This window comes from Monodon monoceros, unplaced genomic scaffold (assembly GCF_005190385.1).
Source record: "Monodon monoceros isolate NGI ecotype Baffin Bay Population unplaced genomic scaffold, NGI_Narwhal_1 Super_Scaffold_13, whole genome shotgun sequence".
NCBI classification, from domain to species: domain Eukaryota; kingdom Metazoa; phylum Chordata; class Mammalia; order Artiodactyla; family Monodontidae; genus Monodon; species Monodon monoceros.
Window position 1 is genome coordinate 65,080,252 of NW_021703769.1, and position 20,423 is coordinate 65,100,674.

At 46.8% G+C, this 20,423-nt stretch overlaps 1 protein-coding gene across 4 annotated transcripts in view; it reads left to right on the forward strand.

Moving 5' to 3' along the window:
• Nucleotides 1-20,423, forward strand: part of EEF2K (eukaryotic elongation factor 2 kinase) — a 59,396-nt gene that overhangs the window by 6,883 nt on the left and 32,090 nt on the right. For all 4 annotated transcript variants that reach the window (XR_003793082.1, XM_029220038.1, XM_029220039.1 and 1 more), the window contains exons 2-3: nucleotides 4,674-4,986; nucleotides 19,478-19,578. Coding sequence is in view for 3 of the 4 variants with exons in the window: in XM_029220038.1 (XP_029075871.1) it covers nucleotides 4,750-4,986; nucleotides 19,478-19,578 (338 nt within the window). In the remaining variant the exon portion in view is untranslated. The remainder of the gene's footprint in view (nucleotides 1-4,673; nucleotides 4,987-19,477; nucleotides 19,579-20,423) is intronic.

Here is a 20,423-nt window from a genome sequence, read left to right on the forward strand (position 1 = left end):
AGATCCCCAAACAGAAACAGGTGCGTGACACGAGGTGGTCCATAAGTCACCCGGTCCATTGTGGTTGCAGTTGAAGACCATTGAGTTCTGCCGTGCTGGCCATATACTAGTCTGTGTACTGGTGGCCCAGCACAGCCCGTGTTGGCTCTGGGGTGCTGGCTCCCAGGAGTGGTGGGTGGGAGATTCCAGATCATTTCTACATCAGGAAGGCAGCTCCTGGGGGTGAGGGGAGCCCCAAGAAGGGCCGGTGTTCACTGTGGCTTGGCCCACAGGCCTTGACCTAGGCACTGCAATCATCGTTTCCTGCCCCAGTGGCTGTCGGAGAAGCCCTTTACAGCAGGACGCAGTGAGAGCAGTGGTTCAGTGGCCAGAGCCGAAGACAGCCTGTTCCCTGAGGACCCCTGAAGAAGCTTGGCTTGGCTGCTAACCAGGCGTCCAGGTCACCAGCCTGGCTGGGACCCAGGATTCAGCCCCCTTTATTGATGGTACTAAAAATGATGATCATAATTATAGTCTTAGTGCTTGTTCTGTGCTAGCACTGTCAGGTTAGTGGGGTGGGTACAACTCTGCATCCCAGGTTATAATGCGGAACCCGAGGCCAAGAGGTTAAAGTCACACACCTAGTAAGTGGCAGAGTTGGGGCTTGAACTTGGGTCTGACTCAGAACTCTGCTCAGCTGCCTCTCCATAGAAATATCTTCCCCGGATGTGTCAGGGCCTGGGAGGGGAAGATGCGGATGCCTGAGTGAGGGCAGAGGAAAGCTTCTCGAGAATCCTGATGTCTTGGGAACTGGGGTTCTGCTCCTGGTCTCAGTCTCTCTGCTCACAGAGAGGCCCTCTGTGGGCCGAGCAAAGCCCAGGTTAGATGGAGATTCCTAAGAGGCTGGTATTGGAACAGGCATCATGGGGCTGAGTTATGCGCCAGTGAGGGCTCCTTGCCTGTCTAGGGGAAGCCACCATCCTCCAGGTGTCCGGTATTTATGGGCAGATGTGGAAGCAGCTACAAGTTAGGTCTCTGGATTGAGACCACAGTTTTTCTAGGCTGACGTGCCCAGGCATCAACTTGTCATAAGAGATATGATGTGACTTTTTATGACATGGGAGAGAAGGGGCACTGGACCAGATAGAATTAGCAAGTAGTAGGAAAAAAAAGAAAATTATAGTCTATTATGTAAGTTTAGATAGCAAACTCTGAAGATTGTGAGTCCAGGATAATTATGGTGCCCCATGATGTAAGATCATGCTGCCCCAGGCTCTCTCTGTTTCATGGCTCTGCCATCCTCGGCACATGGCTTCCTTCTCATGAATAAATTTAGCTGCTTGAGCTCCAGCCATCACACCAGCATTCCAGCCAGCAGGAAGGAGAGAGAGCAGAAGGGTACACTCCCTCTTTTGAAAAACCATTCCCTAGATAAACAACAAGGTCCTACTGTGTAGCACAGGGAACTATATTCAATATCCTGTGATAAGCCATAATGGAAAAGAATATGAAAAAGAACGTATGTATATGTATAACTGAATCACTTTGCTGTACAGCAGAAATTAACACAACGTTGTAAATCAACTACACTTGAATAAAATAAATTGAAAAAAAAAAAACAACCCTTCCTAAAGTTGCATAGAGCCCTTCTGCTCATATCCTCTTGGCCAGAACTGGGTCACATGGTCACGCCTAATTGCAAAGTAATCTGGGAAACGTAGACCTTATTATGAGTGGCCGCATGCTTAGCTAAAAAGCAGTGGTTCTGTTATTAAGGAGAGAATAGCTGTCGGGGGACAGTTAGCAGGCATTGCCACAGCTGCCTTTTCAAAGCAAATGTATGACAACTGAAAAGCCATGAAACAGATCCCCTCACTCAGTTCTGGAAAACATATCAAGTGCCCGCCGAATACGAGGCACTGTGCCAACTAGGGTCACAGCTGCTTGTCTGCAGCTCATTTTGTTTCCCAGGGCCCAGGAAAATGTCAGGTCTGTGGTGGGACGTGGCCAAGGGCTGGGATTCTGGTCCTAATTCCCCTGTGAACTCCTGTGGAGCCTCAGTCAGGCCACTTTCCCACTCAGCTCCCCTCACAAATGGGGAAGTTGGCAAGATGAACTAATTTAGTCAAGGTGTCACCAGTAGCACAGCTAGGATTTGCACCCTTTGGCAGCCTGGCTCCTGAGCCCGGGCTCTTAACTGCTGGGCAACACTGCCTGGAGCTCCGTAGCTGAGGCTGTGGCTCCGGCCCCTCCCCTGGCACCAGCGCAGCCCCACAGGCCAGTAACCTGGCTGGGCTGCTGGCAGCTCCAGGCAACCGTGTCTCTTGGTCAGCAGGGACTCTGGCCAGGGGCTGACCAGGGCAGAGGAGGCATTGGGGCTGGGAGCGGCGGAGGGTGGGGAGAAGTGGGCACAGGGCCCGGGGACGATTTTGGTAACAAGCAAGATCAGGTGGCTTTGGCATCGGATCCAGGCAATGACTGTATTGCCCAAAGGGTCAGAAGCAAACTCGGAGGTTGACACCCAGAGCAGCGATTTTCAAACTGAGTTGAATAATCAGTGTGGGTGGTGCATTAAAGATAAAGAGTAAAAAAGAAAGAAAAACAAGTAGAATCGAAAATAGCAGAGGGCATTGTACAAAGTAAGGCTAAGTGCAGTTTCCTGAAATTTTAACTTACATTTTGTAGGTGGGTACTGGGTTAGGATATAAATATATTTCTTGCTCTGATGACTGTCAAGAAAATGCTGAAGCCTCAGGTCTAGAAAACTGCCTCCAGATGGAAACAGCTGTTAAGAATAATTGGAATTAGTTGATTTAAAAAGTTTTTTTAATTTTTTTTTAAATTGAAAGCAACCAGCTTTGTAAAAACTTAAAACAGGGCTTCCCTTGTGGCACAGTGGTTGAGAGTCTGCCTGCCAATGCGGGAGATACGGGTTCGAGCCCCGGTCTGGGAAGATACCGCATGCCGCGGAGCAACTAAGCCCGTGCGCCACAACTACTGAAGCCCGCGTGCCTAGAGCCCGTGCTCCGCAACAAGAGAGGCCACCGCCATGGGAGGCCCGCGCACCGCAGCGAAGAGTAGCCCCCGCTCGCTGCAACCAGAGAGGGCCAGTGCGCAGCAACGGAGACCCAATGCAGCCAAAAATAAATGAATAAATTAAAAAAAAAACAAAACACTTAAAACAGTATAGAAGTGTACAAAATGTTAAAAACTTCCCTCCACCCCCCAGCTCCCAGTTCCACTGCCCATCGCAGTGCTGGTAGCACTCTTGTGGGCCCTTCAGGGACGTACCTTTTCTTTTAGCACAGATAGGATCACCATAATGTAACTGCTCTTGTGCAACTTGCTTTTTATTTATTTATTTATTTAAATTATTATTTTGTATTATTATTATTATTTTTTTGCTGTACGTGGGCCTCTCACTATTGTGGCCTCTCCCGCTCCGGACGCGCAGGCCCAGCAGCCATGGCTCATGGGCCCAGCCGCTCTGCAGCATGTGGGATCTTCCCGGACCGGGGCACGAACCCATGTCCCCTGCATCGGCAGGCGGACTCTCCACCACTGCGCCACCAGGGAAACCCCCTAGCCAAGTTTTTTATTCTTTTTGATGCTATTATAGATAAAATTGTTTTCTTAATTTCATTTTTGGATTTTTTCATTGATAGTATATGGAAATACTATTGATTTTTGTATCCTACAATGTTGCTGAACTCTTTCTTGACTATCTTTGCATGTCTTTGTGTATCTAGAGCTTCCTTTTTCTTTGTAAGAGTCACACAGTATTTCATGGTGTAGAAAAACTGTAGTTTATATAACAGGCCTCCATTGATGGTCATTGTGGGCTCTTCCCTCTTTTTACTGTTACTGATTGTGCTACAGAGAACGCTCTTCAGGCCACTCATCCATTCCGGGGACGTGTGTTGAGTGCCTGCTCTATGCCAGGCATTCTTAAGGCAACAGGGCTACAGATGATAAAGAAGTTAAATGAGATGATTTTGGCTTGCTTGGGAAAATCTCTTTGAAGAAAATAAAACAGGGTGATGTGCTAGGGAGTGACTGGGTGTGTGTTTGAGAGGGGTTCTTTGAATTGAATCAGAGAAGATTTCTCTGGAGAGGTGACTTTTGAGCTGGGATCCAAATGATGAGAAAGACCCACTGCTGGGAGATTGGGAAGGTTGTTCCAGGCACAGGGAACACAACAAGTACAAAGGCCCCGAGGTGGAAAATGGGCCCCCAGTGTTCACGGAACACGAAGAAAGCCCATGGGCCTGGAGAGCTGCCAAGGCCGGAGGAGAGGTGGACAGGGGCCAGACTAACACCTTAAAAGGCGTTTGGATTTTGGTAGCCTTAAAAGGCGTTTGGATTTTGTTAAGAATGTGAAGAGAAGCTGCTGGAGAGTGTCAAGCAGAGAAATGATTTGATCTAATTTATGTTCTGAAAAGATCAGCCTTGTGGCTTAAGAAGCATTTATTTTCAGTTTCAAGTGCTGAGTTCTTCAAAGTGGAATTACCGGGTGGAGGGGTTTGTACATTTAAAATGTTCCTAGACACTGCCTGCCAGTGTCTCCCCTAAAGGTGGAAGTAGTTTTCACTCTGAGGGTACCCGCTCCTTCCGTGCCAGGGGCATTCGGGGTGAGGTGCCCTGCAAGCTCTCAGCCCCTGGACCCCAGCACCCATTCTCTTGCTTCCTTGCAGGACCCTCACTGCTGCATTTGCCCAGTAACTCTGGCTGTGCCGCCCAGCCCTTGGGTAAGACGGGCGTCCAGGGAACATGGCAGAGGAAGACCTCATCTTCCGCCTGGAAGGCGTGGATGGCGGCCCGACCTCCAGGGCTGGTGATTCAGATGCAGACAGCGATGGTGAGGAGGGTTACTTCATCTGCCCCATCACTGATGACCCGGGGGCATACCAGAATGTTAATTCCAAGGTTAATAACTACTACAGCAACCTAGCCAAAAGCGAGCACTACGGCTCCAGCGGGTCCCCGGCCATCTCCTTCCATTTCAAGGTGAGTGCTCCTCCCTCCCCCCTCCCCCCACTCCCCCTGCCCAGCTCACCTGCCGAAGGGATGGGAGGTTGGGGTCGCTGGTTGAGGTTGTTTCCAAACTCTTGCCAGTGCGTAAATTCTGGATCTGAGGCTATGCCTATTAACCTGGGAAGATTCGGTTGTTTTAATATAAGTTTCATTACTTTAGAGCAGTGTTTTACGAATAGCTGCTCTGTACCCACTAGTGGGTTGTGGCAACCTTGGCCAGTTTTTTAAGACCCAGAACAGAACAGAATAGACTAGAAAATACTGGAGAGGGAGGTGGGAGGGGGAAAGAATATCGGCACTGACAGTCGTAAAGATATTTTAGGGACACGTACACACACGTTTACGCACTCACATATGCAGTGACCAAATTGCTTGTTGACGACCAGGTTCTCCGACATAGCGGTTGTGAAGTATTTTTGTTTCATCCCTGCATTTGTGTGTATGAGGGTCTAGGGAAAGGATGTAAAATGTAGTTTTTCATGTCGGTTGTGGTCGAAAGAGTCACTGCTTAGAGCTGGGCATACTTCTGGATTGAGGAAGAGGGGACTTAGTTTGTTAGGAATTTGTGTTCATACCATGGCAACGCTGGTATAGAGAAGAGGGAGAAAGGCGAACGTTATTGGACTTTTGTATAATAACTGGTGGTGAAAAAAAATTTTTTAATGCAGTAATGTTATCCTTATTTAAGTTAATCCTCACAAACAGTAAGTATCAGTTTGTACTGTAACGAAAATGCCTGTTACCACTTTGGGATTTGAAATTGAAGTCATTCTTCTCTAACTGCAGAATTAATCTGTTTTTAGAAAATTAATAATTCTAGTTCTCAGACAGTTGTATATTTTTCCTTTCAAGTCAGAGTTCTAGCTTAGCTCTCTCGGGCAGGCAGCTCCAAAAATAGGCGCGTGGGTCCCCTCTGAGGTTGGGGGGCCCCTGAAGGGTCAGGTTGCGGCTTGCCCTGCTTTCCTGTCCTAAGGTGGCTTCTGAAACACACACTCTGCCCCTCAGAGGGCACTGTGGGAAGACAGGGGAGCAGCCTGGCGCTCCTGTCTGTTCCAGTAAGTCAGGAAGGCTCGCGGAAACATGGATCCCTGCAGCCTCGTGTACCACGTGTGAGGAGATCCAGGTGCCAGAGGGGGCCGGAGGGGTCAGAGCTTGTGAAACACAAACCAACTCATGCTAACTCAATTAAAAAAAAAAAAGGGAAATTTATTCTAGCAGTCAAGAAGTGTTTCTTGAGACCCACAGGCAGAAACAATGTCTGGCCTCTCAGGGGACAGATGCAGGAAGCTGGAAGGCCACAGGACTGTCTCTCTCTGTCTCATTCCTCAACTCTCTTTGCCTATTCTTTATTCTTCTCTGCACCTCAGTCTACACAGTGGGAAAATGGATCCCCCCAGCCCCAGGGTCCCCTCATTACAGACGGAGCCACATGCAAAGACAGATCTGACCTTCCTCCATCCCAGCTGTAAGAGGAGGAAAATCTAATCTCCTTGGCCCAGCCCAAGTCAGGCATTCTCTGTCTCTGGTCCAGTCACCTCGGGCCAGGGCACACAGCATGGTGGGGCGCCGGGGATCACAGAACGGGGGCTGCTTCCAGAGAAGGAGGATCCTGGAGGCCTCCTAGTGGGGCAGATCCCTTAGAAGGGCTCCACCCACAGCTGCCTGTTCAGAGGAGCCATGAGCCTGGTTTGGCCTTTTGGCAAACACTCAGTGGGTCCAGGAGCTGGAGGGTCTCAGACAGGGAGGGATGGACACAGTCTCTGACCACAAAACTCAGTATGGTAAATCCTTTAAAGGAAACACAGACGGAGTGATCCAGCAAAGGGAAGTTTGTCTATAAGTCTGGCTTAGGACGTGAGCTTCATGAGGTCAGGACCCTGTGGCCTCATCATTCATCCCCAGTGCCGTGCACACAGCAGGTGCTTTATTCGGAATCAGGAGAGGGATGAGTGCTGAGCTCACGTCACTGGGCGCTATCTTGCTAAAGGACAGATAGGGACAGATAGTCGGTATTTACATAAAACAGAAACCGCTGTGGACCATTTGACAATAGTTATTAAAGTAAAAAATACTTATACCTCAGAGTTATAATTAACATAGACTATTATATTAGTTTCAGGTGGGGACAATTCTTTATTTGGTGGGACTGTCCCTTATATTGTAGGACATTCAGCATGTCTGACCCCTGCTCATTAAATGCCATATTCTCCCCTATTCATCATGACAACCCAAAATGTTCCCCACCGTATATTTGCAAAGCTCGCATGAGGAGGTACTGCCCTCAGTTGAGAACAAGTAACAAAACATTTGTACAAGTGTTCAGATTTACGTATTCAAAGATGTGCTTTGCAGTATTGTTTGTAATAAAGAAAAAATGGAGACAACTCAAAAGTTCCATTGAGAGGGGCCTGTTTAATTATAGACCATGGTCCTAACAGAATGCTGTATTTACATTAAAACAAAAATGTCTCTATGTGAATTGACTTCAAAACAGTGCCAAGAGGGGCTTCCCTGGTGGCGCAGTGGTTGAGAGTCCGCCTGCCGATGCAGGGGACACGGGTTCGTGCCCTGGTCTGGGAAGATCCCACATGCCGCGGAGTGGCTGGGCCCGTGAGCCATGGCCGCTGAGCCTGTGCGTCCAGAGCCTGTGCTCCGCAACAGGAGAGGCCACAGCAGTGAGAGGCCTGCATACCGCAAAACAAAAAAAAACAGTGCCAAGATATACACAAGATATATTTTTTGTGGGGAGAAAACAAAATCCATGAAAAGCTCTTGGGAAAGTGCTGGTCCATAATAAGGACAAACAAAAATTAGCTATTTTTATTTTTATGTGCTGTGAAGTAAAAAGCAAGTTGAAATATGATCCCACTTGTATCAAAAAACATAGATATACATATATTAGTATTTGCATAGCAAAAACTCATATAATGTTATAAAACAATTTAAAAATTACTAACGAGAAAAAGAAGGAATTTGCATCCAACAGTTAATGGTGATTCTCTCTGGGGGAGAGGGTGGCATTAAGGGGGACTTTGATTATCTACATGGTATATATTTTTAAACATTGGAGCTTTTAAAACTACACGTATGTATTACTTCTGTGTGCAAAAGGATGTTTTTAGCAGAAGAAAAATAAAGCAGCACAGCCAGGTAACCGCCCCTCCCCTAAACAAACATTAGTAATTGGCTGTCCTTGGGCTTCCCTGGTGGCACAGTGGTTGGGAATCCGCCTGCCAATGCAGGGGACACGGGTTCAATCCTTGGTCTGGGAGGATCCCACATGCTGTGGAGCAGCTGAGCCCGTGAGCCACAACTACTGAGCCTGTGCTCTAGAGCCCACAAGCCACAACTACTGAGCCCACATGCCTAGAGCCAGTGCTCTGCAACAAGAGAAGGTGCCGCAGTGAGAAGCCCGCGCACTGCAACGAAGACCCAACGCAGCCAAAAATAAACAAATAAATAAATTTATAAAATAATTGGCTGTCTTTAAAACTCATCGATTCTGCAAGAGAAAGTTCAAAATCCTCACTGACGATGGTAGCTCATGGTCCGCAGGGGCCCCGCACCTCTCCCTGCTCCTGCAGCAGGCTTCTCTGTTTTTTTCTGCCGTACGTGGACCTCTCACTGCTGTGGCCTCTCCCGTTGCGGAGCACAGGCTCTGGACGCGCAGGCCCAGTGGCCATGGCTCACCGGCCTAGCCGCTCCGCGGCATGTGGGATCCTCCCGGACCGGGGCACAAACCCGTGTCCCCTGCATTGGCAGGCGGACTCTCAACCACTGCGCCACCAGGGAAGCCCCAGGCTTCTCTTTTCACGCCTCTTCCTGAAACCTCTTTCAGTTGGGTCTGTTAAAATGGTTGTTCAGCCTCCCCAGACGCCCTGCCCTGGCTATCGCCTTGGCATTCCTTGGGGCTCGTAGCAGACCTTTCTGTGCATCTGTCATTCTTGAATGCCATTCTGTTTATGAGTCAGCCCCTGACCTCAAGGCTAGGGGCTGTGTCCCATCGCACTTCATCCCCTGTACTCAGAGGAAGGGCTGTTTAAGGATGAGATGTAGCTCTTGGCTGCCCACCGTCCTAGGTGATCGAAGGGAGGCTCTATGGGGTTCTTGTTGCCAGTGGTGACTTCAGAGGGAGATGGCAGCTCAGTTTTCCAGACCTCACTCTCCCTGGCACTCAACAAACTGAATGTGTTTTTTCATTTACTGTCGACATGGCAACTGAGTTGTTTAACCAAAATGGCTACCTGGCATTCCTTCAAGGTGGCGCCACCCTGGCACGTACCAGACGTGTATTGTGAACTGTTGAGTTTGTCACTGTCAAGGCCAGGGCGTTTTGCCTGAGTTCCCAGGGGGATGGTGGCAGAATCGTTCAGGGGGCCACGCCCTGGGTAGAATGTCAGGCAGCCAACGAGAGGATGTTTATACAGTTTATCGTAACGTGGGAAAGTGCTTCTGTTCTGGAGTTAATTTTAAAGAGCAAAATATAGAGTATGATTTAGCTCTGTAAACACACACACGTGCACACACACACACACAAAACAAAACCCTAAAAGGAAGTACATCAACACGCCAGCAGAGATTGTCTTAGGATAGGATCATTTTTTTTCTACTTCTGTGCCATGTCTACATTTTCTAGAATAAGCATATGTTTTCAAGTTTTTAATAAAGTGGAAAATTTTATTTAAAAGAATTGTTTTCCTGGTCTGAGACTATCTTGGGGATCATTCCAATTAGCACGTATAGATCACCTGTTTTTTAAGTGAATTAAGTTGTATTCCATCACAAGATGTACATGGGTTTATCTAGCCAGTCCCCCTCTTTTTAAAAAAAAAAAAAATTATTTGGCTGTACCGAGTCTTAGTTGCAGCACCTGGGATCTTTGTTGCGGCGTGTGGGATCTAGTTCCCTGACCAGGGATCGAACCTGGGCCGCCTGCATTGGGAGCGTGGAGTCTTAACCACTGGACCACCAGGGAAATCCCTAGCCAGTTCCTCCTCTTGAGGGACACTTGGGTTGTTTCCTTTTTTGCCTATTACAAACGTGCTGTAATAAATCTATACACATATCTAAACAAACTTTAAAATACATGTATTTTATAATATGTAAATAATATACCTACACGGTAGAAAGAATTCAACCTGTACAAATGGTAAACAGTGAAAAGTAATCCTCCCACCTCTGCTCCCTGTTTCTCTGGGGGATGTCCTTCCAGAAATGTTCCTTGTGAGTATAAGCATATGTACGTACGTGACTCTCTTCCTTCTCTTTTTCGCAGAAATGTTAGTTTACCACAAACCTGTTCTGACTCCTGTGCTGTCTTCCCATATGAAGCACATATGAACTGACATCAGCTAGAACTTATATAACCGGCACTGTGGATCAGGCAGGCCCGCTTTACATGTTTTACTCATATCAACTCCTTGAATCTGCACAGCAGTCCTATGAGGATTGGTGTTTTGACAGATAGTAAAACTGAGGCTCTGAGATCTTAATTGCTTGATGCTTCATGAGTGTAGTATGTTGTCTTGCTTATTTTGTTTCGTTTTTCTAATGGCCGAATATCATGGCATTATCTGGAAGCACTGTAATATATTTAGCCAGTCCCTCATGGGTGGGTGTGAAGGTCGTTTCCAGTCTTTTGCTACCACAAACCGCTTCCGTAAGCATCTCTTACGTGTGTCTCTTACATGTGCGTGTGTCCTGGTGCCCACTCGGGGGTGCGCCTGCCAGGTAAATCCCCAGAGGTGGAATGGCTGGAGCAAAATGTTTGTGGGTTTAAAACTTGGCTGAGCATTGCCCATTGCCCTTCAAAGAGGTTGCACCGGCATTGGTGCTCCCATGACACATAGGCATGCCTGCTTCCCACGCCCTTCTTGGTAGACTTTGGTGATTAAACTGATACTTTCAACCCGCCCAGGGTGGCTCTAACAGCTTGGTCAAAGTACAGCAATCACCCCAGAATGAAGTGGATGAGCGTCTGATGACTCACTGGGAAAAAAGGCGTCCCTGCCCACCCGAGCCCGGGGAGACCCCAGCCTCGCATCTTTGGGCTTCTGCCCCTGCCCACTGACCACAGGAAACTCTGTGCGTACGCAGAGGTGGTGACCATTTTGGTACTTTGCCCAGTGCTCTGGGAATGCAGGATGGGAAAGAGAAGCTTAGGTGTCCTGGGTCCAAAAAGCTTTGGACCTCCAGCAAAATAAGGACCTGCTGGGCGGATGAGGGAAAAAGATGTTGCATCTGGCATTGGGCAGGAAGCCGTCAGTGACCTGGTGTCTGGAAAACAGGAAGAGACTGAAGAGAGTCAAGCCTGGCTGGAGGGACTCATCTTCATGAAGCACGTGGTCCTTTATGGAATATGCTGGATATTCATTAACAGGGGTTCCCCTTCTTTAATTTTATTTTGTAAATTTTTTAGCAGCTTTATTGAAATATAATTTACATACCATACAATTTAGCCATTTAAAATGTACAATTCAGTAGCTTTTAGTGTATTCATAAAATGATGCATCCGCATCACCACAACCAACTTTAGCTCATTTTCATTACCCTAAAAGAAGCCCCATACCTCTTAGCCATCACCCCCCAGTATCCCCATCCCACCCAGACCCTAACACCCACTAACGTTATTTTCAGTCTCTGTGGATTTGCTTCCTCCAGACAGTTCATGTGAATAGAATTATACAATATGTGGCCTTTTGTGTCTGGCTTCTTTCACTTAGCACAGTGTTTTCAAGGCACATCCATGTTGAAGTGTGTGCCGGTACTTCATTCCTTTTTATTTTTTATTTATTTATTTTTTTTCAGTACGCGGGCCTCTCACTGTTGTGGCCTCTCCCGTTGCGGAGCACAGGCTCAGCGGCCACGGCTCACGGGCCCAGCAGCCCCGCGGCATGTGGGATCTTCCCGGACCGGGGCACGAACCCGTGTCCACTGCGTTGGCAGGCGGACTCTCAACCACTGCGCCACCAGGGAAGCCCCATTCCTTTTTACTGATGATGGATGTACCAATTTCGTTTATCCATCAGTTGATGCACATTTGGGTTGTTCCTCCATTTTGGCTGTTTTGAATAATGCTACACAAGTCTTTGTGTGACCATGTTTTCCTTTCTCTTAGGTAGGTACTTGGGAGTGGAATTGCTGGGTCATATGGCAACTCTGTGTTTGGTCCACGTTCTTGAGTCCTGGGTCTTCCATTTCATGGTTGCTGTAGATCTGAAGGCAAATCACCTCCTCACTTTCTGAGCCTTGGGTACCTCGTCAGTACACTGGGAACTATCCTACCTGCTTGTCCGTCCTTGGCAAGGTTACCATGAGGTGCCGGCCAGGATGCTGTCTGAGGAAAGACTTCCAGGAGACAGGGCGCTTTGTCATCCTAGGGAATGTTATTGCTTTGCTGGTTATTGTTCCCATCCTTCTCTTCCTGTCCTCTCTAGCCATGACTCTGAATCCCACTGGTCAGGGAAGATGACCTGCAGCTACTGTTTTCAACAGAGAGGGATTTCTTGAGGATTTTTAACTTTGTTTCCTTTATAATTATTTTATTGCTTATAGAAGTAATGTATGCTCCTTGCAGAAGACAACTTTGAAAGTGCAGATACAATTGCTGTTAAGGTCTTGGTGTGTATTTCCGTATAAATACAGACGCGACTAAATAAACAGGGACTTTTCCTTACAATAACAGGATTTTGCTATATACGTTTTCTAATAACCAGTTTTTCCTCAGCAATCAAGAAATGGTGGGCTTCCCTGGTGGCGCAGTGGTTGAGAGTCCGCCTGCTGATGCAGGGGACATGGGTTTGTGCCCCGGTCCGGGAAGATCCCACCTGCCGCAGAGCGGCTGGGCCCATGAGCCATGGCCGCTGAGCCTGCGCGTCCGGAGCCTGTGCTCCGCAGTGGGAGAGGCCACAGCAGTGAGAGGCCCCCGTACCGCAAAAAAATAAATAAATAAATAAATAAAAAATAGAAAAAAGAAATGGTGCATATCTTTCCACATCAGTAAATGTGGATCTAGTCCATCATTTTTTTAGTGGCCCCATGGCAGCCCGTTGTATAGATATGCCACAGTTTCTTTAAGTATTTCCTTTTGTGGGATCCTTAGGAAGTTTCCAGGTTTTTGCTATTATATTCCGTGCTGGGTTCCATGGAAATTGCACGAAACCTCTAAATGCGTGTGGCCCAGAGTGGGGCAGCCACACAGTGGTGCGGCCTCTTTCCATCCCAGAGCGTGATGTGCATCTCCACTTCTTCCCACTTCTTTTACTTGTCCTTGGCTGTGGTTTAAGCCCTTTACTGTCGGTCAGGAGGGGTAAGTAGGGCTGACTTAGGGCTGTAGTTCTTAAATTCTACAGAAGTGATGATGGGGAAAACATATTTTATAACATCTGCTTACTGAATGTAACAGTTGATGTTTCAAGAAGGAAGCTTCAGGCTTCCTTGGTGGCGCAGGGGTTAAGAATCCGCCTGCCAATGCAGGGGGCACAGGTTCGAGCCCTAGCCCGGGAAGATCCCATGTGCCGCGGAGCAACTAAGCCCGTGTGCCGCAACTACTGAGCCTGCGCTCTAGAGCCCGCATGCCACAGCTCCTGAGCCTGTGTGCCACAACTACTGAAGCCTGCATGCCTAGAGCCCGTGCTCCGCAATAAGAAGCCACTGTGATGAGAAGCCTGCGCACCGCAATGAAGAGTAGGCCCCGCTCACTGCAACCAGAGAAAGCCTGCGCACAGCAACGAAGACCCAACGCAGCCAAAAATAAAAATAAATAAAATAAATTAATTTTAAAAAAGAAGGAAGCTTCAAGGAGCTACTGGATGCTTCATGTAAGATCCAGAGGCTTTGATTGCTGTGAGAGTAGTAATAAGAATAGTGATATAAAAACAGCAGCCGTAGCTGATAACATCATATGTGCCAAAGAGATTGCAAACACATTAGCCACACATCTGGTCTCACTCCTGGCATATTTCAGGAAATTTACTATTATTATTAATTAATTCTTTAGTTAGTTTTATTTTATACTCTCAGGCTCTGAGGAACCAAAGCCATTCTGTTCTCTTCCCAGGATTATGTTTTCCTCTTTGTGAAACCCCTGTTTTATGTAAGAATAATTAGTCCACTCACCTGAGTTTTAGGCTCTTTGAAGCTAGAGATTGTTAGAGCTGTCAGGGCCTTAAGGTCATCTAACCCAGTGATCTTTAATAGCGTTGACTTACACATGCAACGCCTGAAGACATTCTCATAGTAAAAAAATGAATGTAGATGAAGATGAAGTCACCTTGATCAGCCTCTTATCTTCTTCTGTTGCCAGAGATAACCATTGTGTCAGTTTCGAATAATCACTTTTCAGACCTTTTAAATTTATTTTTATCTTTAATTTTTATTGAAGTATAGCTGATTTACAACATTATATTAGTTTCAGGTGTAGAACATAGTGATTCAGTATTTTCAAGGATTATATTCCATTTAAAATCATTATAGGGGCTTCTCTGGTGGAGCAGTGGTTAGGAATCCTCCTGCAATGCAGGGGACACGGGCTAAAGCCCTGGTCTGGGAAGATCCCACATGCCGCGGAGTAACTAAGCCCAGGTGCCACAACTACTGAGCCTGCACTCTAGAGCCCGCGAGCCACAATTACTGAAGCCCGCACACCTAGAGCCCGTGCTCTGCAACAGGAGAAGCCACCGCAGTGAGCAGCCCGCGCACTGCAACGAAGAGTAGCCCCCGCTTTCTGCAACTAGAGAAGGTCCACACGCAGCAACAAAGACCCAACGCAGCCAAAAATAAAATAAATAAATTTATTTTAAAAATTAAGTCGTTATAAATATTGGCTATATTCCCGGTGCTGTAAAATTTTCAGACCTTTTAAGATGTATTTATATATAAATGTACGTTTATGCATATATCTACAGACACACATATCCTTAGAAATCTATGGTATTTTTTTCATATATATATTTATTGAAGTAGAGTTGATTGACAGTGCTGTGCCAATGTCTACTGTACAGGAAAGTGACTCAGTTACACACATAGAGACATTCTTTTCATATTCTTTTCCATTATGGTTTATCCCAGGAGATTGGATATAGTTCCCTGTGCTATACAGTAGGACCTTGTTGTTTATCCATTCTACATGTAATAGTTTGCATCTACCAACCCCAATTCCCGTTCCACCCATCTACCCCCCCCATCCCCCTTGGCAACCACAGGTCTGATCTCTGTCTGTGAGTCTAAGAAATCTATAGTACTGATTTGTGGGTTTCCTCCACCAGTAAATGGTGTCATGCTGTTTGCTTTATTCAGCACCTTGCTTTTTACCCCCAGACAGTAGGCCTTAGAGATTGCCCATATCAGCATCGTCATCTTTTTAACAGCTGCATGCAAGTATGCCAAGTGTACCTGATCATCCCCCTGTGGACTGGCAGGTTGTTTGTAATGCTTGCCTGTTACATAGCGTTACGAGCACCGACCATCTTTGGGCTGGCTTACCTGAGCACACCTGGATAGGTGATCAGAATGGCTGGGTCAGAAGTCAGTGAAGAAGGTTCATAACCACTGGCCGACCATCTGGCATAACCAGATGGCCCTCAAAGGTGGCAGTACCTGCTTCCACTCTCCTCACAGTGTCTGAGAGCACTCACTTCCCGGTCCTCCGTAACCACCTGTTTTTCCTAACCTGATGGATAAAACAGTACCAGTGATTTAAGTTTAGCTGAGGCTGTTCAACTGTAATGAGCACTGGGTGCTCAGTGAGCCACTGTTTCTAGTGGGAGCATGTCTACCCCACGGGTGGGGACAGGAAAGAAGTTGACCACCAGTAGTCAAAATATTCTTCATTGTCTTCTGTAAATGAGGAAATAGAGGTTCCCCAAGTTCGTCAGCAGTGGGCCGGAACCAGAGCTGAGGGAACTGAATCTTAGTACAGGACTTTTTTTTTTTTTTTTTCTTTTTTTTTTTTTGCGGTACGCGGGCCTCTCACTGTTGTGGCCTCTCCCGTTGCGGAGCACAGGCTCCGGACGCGCAGACTCAGTGGCCATGGTTCACGGGCCCAGCCGCTCCGCGGCATGTGGGATCTTCCCGGACCGGGGCACAAACCCGTGTCCCCTGCATCGGCAGGCGGACTCTCAACCACTGCGCCACCAGGGAAGCCCAGTACAGGACTTTTTATATTGTGCTTAAAAAAAAAGTCAGTTGCATTAAACCCACCTGTTGCCAGTAAGGTGTGGCTTGATTTTTTTTCTGGGTTTGTTAAAAAAAAAGGTAATTCTGAGCCTGTGAAATAACATGCCCTCTGATTCTGAAATACTTTTTTCCTTGACTGGTTTTTTTGGTTGCTGCCATAGCATCCAGCCAGCAGGTAATTTCTGTCGATAATCCTCATTGAATGGGGGGCCCTGTCTTTGGTTGCTTAGGGCACGTCTTAGTCACCGGTTGAGAGAGGTACATGGAGAAAGTCGTGTGTCTCAGGCAGAGAACAGGGCGCTTGTACAGACATGCTCAGAAGGGCGGCCTGCTGACTACTCAGAACTCAGCGGGCTCCTTGACAGGTGGGGGTCAGAAGGCCATCCCTGCCATTCGCAGCAGCTGGAATACAAGAGGGGACTGTGGCACCTTTTTAAAGTACAGAAATCCAACAACTGCTTTAGTCGTAAACATGTCTGCTGCAGGGTTATGTGTAACAGGGAAAAGGCAGTGACAAGCTCAGAGTCTCACTGTGGAGAACCACAGGTGAACAGTTAAGTCAGTAATGATAAACCCATGCAGTGGATTGTTACACAGCTGTTACAGCTAACTTGTAAATTCATGATGTGATGTTTGTGTCAAAAAATTTGAGTGATTTGTTCTTTGCTTCTTGGAGCGTAACCTAGGAGAATCTTTTCGGAGGAGAACTCCAAATTTCTAAACTTTGTGATCCAGTGATTATACTTCCAAGAAGTATGTCCTACTGAGCTCTTGCACAGGTGCACAGAGATTAGCTACGAGGATGGTCCCTTGAGCACTGTTTATACGAGGGATTATTAGAGAGAATCTAAATAACCATCACCTGAGGTCTGAGAAACAGCTTAAGGTACATTTATACAATTGTGTATCCTGCAACCGTGGAAGGGAAACGAGGTCGATCCAGCCTGTCTGTACGTATGACATGGAAAGGCTGGGTCCAGGATCCTGTGTTAAGTGGAGAAACGTAAGATGCAGAACACAATACCGTCCCAGTGCTCTTAAATTCATGTGTGTGTTAACAAATGCATAGGAGGAAACCTGCAGAATATCTAAATCAACTGTCAGCTGAGGTTTTCAGAGGAGTAGAGGTTAGAAAGGACTGCTGCTTTCTAATTCAGAATTCTGTAGTACTTGTACTTTTTTGTAATAAGCAGATCAAACATTTGGAATCAGGGAAAAAAATCAAGATCACTAAATAAAGAACCAAGTCCCATTGACCCACTCTCCTGAAAGGCTGTAAGTTATATTTGCAGTGTGATTCCAATTTTATTTAAAAATGCACGTAAGGGATCTGGAAAATAACTAGTCCAAAGCATTGATGATAGTTGCTCTGGTGGACGGCACGTGGCAGATTTGAATTTTCTTTGTCTTCTGTATTTTCCAAGTGTTTTCATTAAGCATGAATTACCTCCAAATAGGAAGCAAAAAATTACAGGCTTCATTTTTAGACTTTGCGGAGATTAGAAAGCGCCAGTAAGGGAGCCCTGGGCCGTGTGCGTGCATGTGTGTGTGTGCCTCATCTCCTCTGAGCAGGCTCCCAGTGATGGAGCCTAGGCCGGGGGCATGCGCTGGGAGCTGTCCTGTTTGGACCCAAGTCCGTGGAACAGCTCCTAAGAGCTGGTCCAGGAGGGTGAGGGATGCCATTGTGGGGTGGGGAGGTCTGGAATCTGCCAGGCCCAGACAGTGGCCAGCCCACGATCCAGACCCTCCCTGTGGCTCAGGCCTGTGGCCTGGAAGGGAGGTTTGGTCTCACTGATTCCTCTGTAGAGGCTGTCGGGCAAAGGTTCAAGCTCTACAGGAAAAGATGGAGAGGGTATTGCTACCCAGTGTGAGAGTCGGAGTGTTTGTTTGGAGGGGACAAGAAAGGAGTCCACCTTGGGATTATAAAAACAGTAAAATGAGCTGCTTTTTTTTTTTAATATTTATTTATTTGGCTGTGCGGATCTTCGTTGCGGCACTCGGGATCTTTGTTGTGGCATGTGAACTCTTAGTTGTGGCATGTGGGATCTAGTTCCCTGACCAGGGATCGAACCTGGGCCTCCTGCATTGGGAGCGTGGAGTCTTAGCCACTGGACCACCAGGGAAGTCCCAAATGAGCTTCTTAAAACAAAAAACTGGGGTTGTACTATGATGCTGTTGAGAATCAGCATGTTCTCTCCATAACGTGCCTTGGTCATCTTTCCCAGTTAGTACCCTTGAAGCCCTGTTCTTAACAGGGTTTGAACGTTTGGGGACATGTTTTCGGGCAGCACAACAATGGAAGGCACTGAGGCACCAAATGGGTGGAAGGCAGGGATGCTGAACCTGCAACGGGCAGAGCAGATCTGCACAAGGAATTGTCCGGCACCCCCAGGACCTTGGAACATCTCATGGGAATCTGTTCATAATTAACTGAGAACTTAGCACTTTGTTAATGTAAAGGCAACATATCTTTTGCATAGTTTGATATACTCTTGAGTTTAAGAAGGTTAAATTGTCTATGAATTTCACTTAGGGCAGTAAAATGGGGTGTATTTATGATTTATACAGTATTTATGAAAAGGTGACATTGGGCCTGATAGAGTCCAGAATTCCCACCATAAGGCGGTTTAGCATTTTAAATGAATAGAATCAAAGTGTATTAACCACTCCCCACAGACGTTTGGGATGAATTCAGTTTTGCACAATCACAGTGATACCTCTTGTACACGTATGTTTGCACACTTATGTTTGTATTTCTAGAGGATACATTCCTAGATGTAGATTTGCTGGGTCAAAATAAAGGAATACAGTTTTTCCATTTTAGTACATTGCCAGATTGCCTTTAGAAGAGGCTTATACCCACTGACAGTACGTGAGAACACCTGTTTCCCCACATCCTGGTCAGACTCGTCATTACCAGCTGTTAAAATGTTTGCCAGTCTGAACAAGGCGGGATGGGGGAATATCATCTTATTTTCATTCTCAACTTTTTGATAACAAGTGAAGCAGTATGTGTTTTCTATACATATTGTGTTTCTTCTTCGGTTTTGTAGTTAAGACAGGTCACTTCTGGCGGTGGGAAAACTGGGCCCATGTGAGCTGTGCCCATGTGAGGTCTTTTGGGAACTATGTTCCTACAAGGATAATAGATGGGAGTGATTCTCTCTGACTGATGCTGTCTGCCTCCCCAGAGGTCGGAGACACTGGGAAATCACAGGGTGAGAGGAGCTGCCCTGCACTGTCCCAGAAGCCCCTGGTCTGGACCTAACACTCCCCTTTGCTTCTGCAGGAAGCTTGGAAGCATGCAATCGAGAAGGCCAAGCACATGCCTGACCCCTGGGCCGAGTTCCACCTGGAGGACATTGCCACGGAATGCGCCACACGTCACAGGTCAGTACCTTGTCTACAGACACTATATGACCCCAGTCCACAAGGAGTCCTTGGGGTTTGGGTCCTCCTTCTGCTTAAAATCAGTGAGGCTTAAGCACCCTTGGAGATCAAGGAAAAGGGAGTATAATGATAATAATATCAGCCAGTATTTGAGTATTTACGCATGCTTAAGGCATTGTGCATGATCTCATTTAATCCTTACAGTGTGTATTTAATCCTGTAAAGTGTGTATTCTACAGGCTAGGCTGAGCTATGCTGCAAGTACAAATACCCCAAGGACTTTATGCAACAAAGGTGCATTTCTTGCTCATACGAAATTGGGTGAGAGTTGAGTAACTCTTCAGGGCATCTCAGGGATCCAGGCTACTTTTGTCCTGTGGCTCCATCATCTCAACACATGACCCCACAATTGCTATCAAAGGGAAAGAAAGCAGACCAGCCTTTCAGTGCCTTGGCCCCAGGAAGATTCACAAAACAGAGCTGGGAGGGTCTAGATTTCCTATTTGAAAAGGCAGAAGGAAGGAAGAGTGTTTTCAGGGGGTTTCAGGAAGAAAAATAAAAACAACAAAATGCTACCGCCAACATAATAATAAGGAGGGCTATGGTGATGATGATAGGGTCCTTATTTATGAATTTTCCATCTGCGAGGTACTGTTTACGCACTCTATATGTATTTACTCATTAAATAAAGTCTGGAGTAGTTGCGTCAAGCCTTCGGCACTCCTTTGAGAATCTGATGAAGCCATCTCAGAAAGTTGCACGCACATGTCTAATTTGACTCATAATTTTAGAAGACTCATGGATCTGCCCTGGGGCCTGTCCTGTGTCCTGTGACCTCTGTAGAT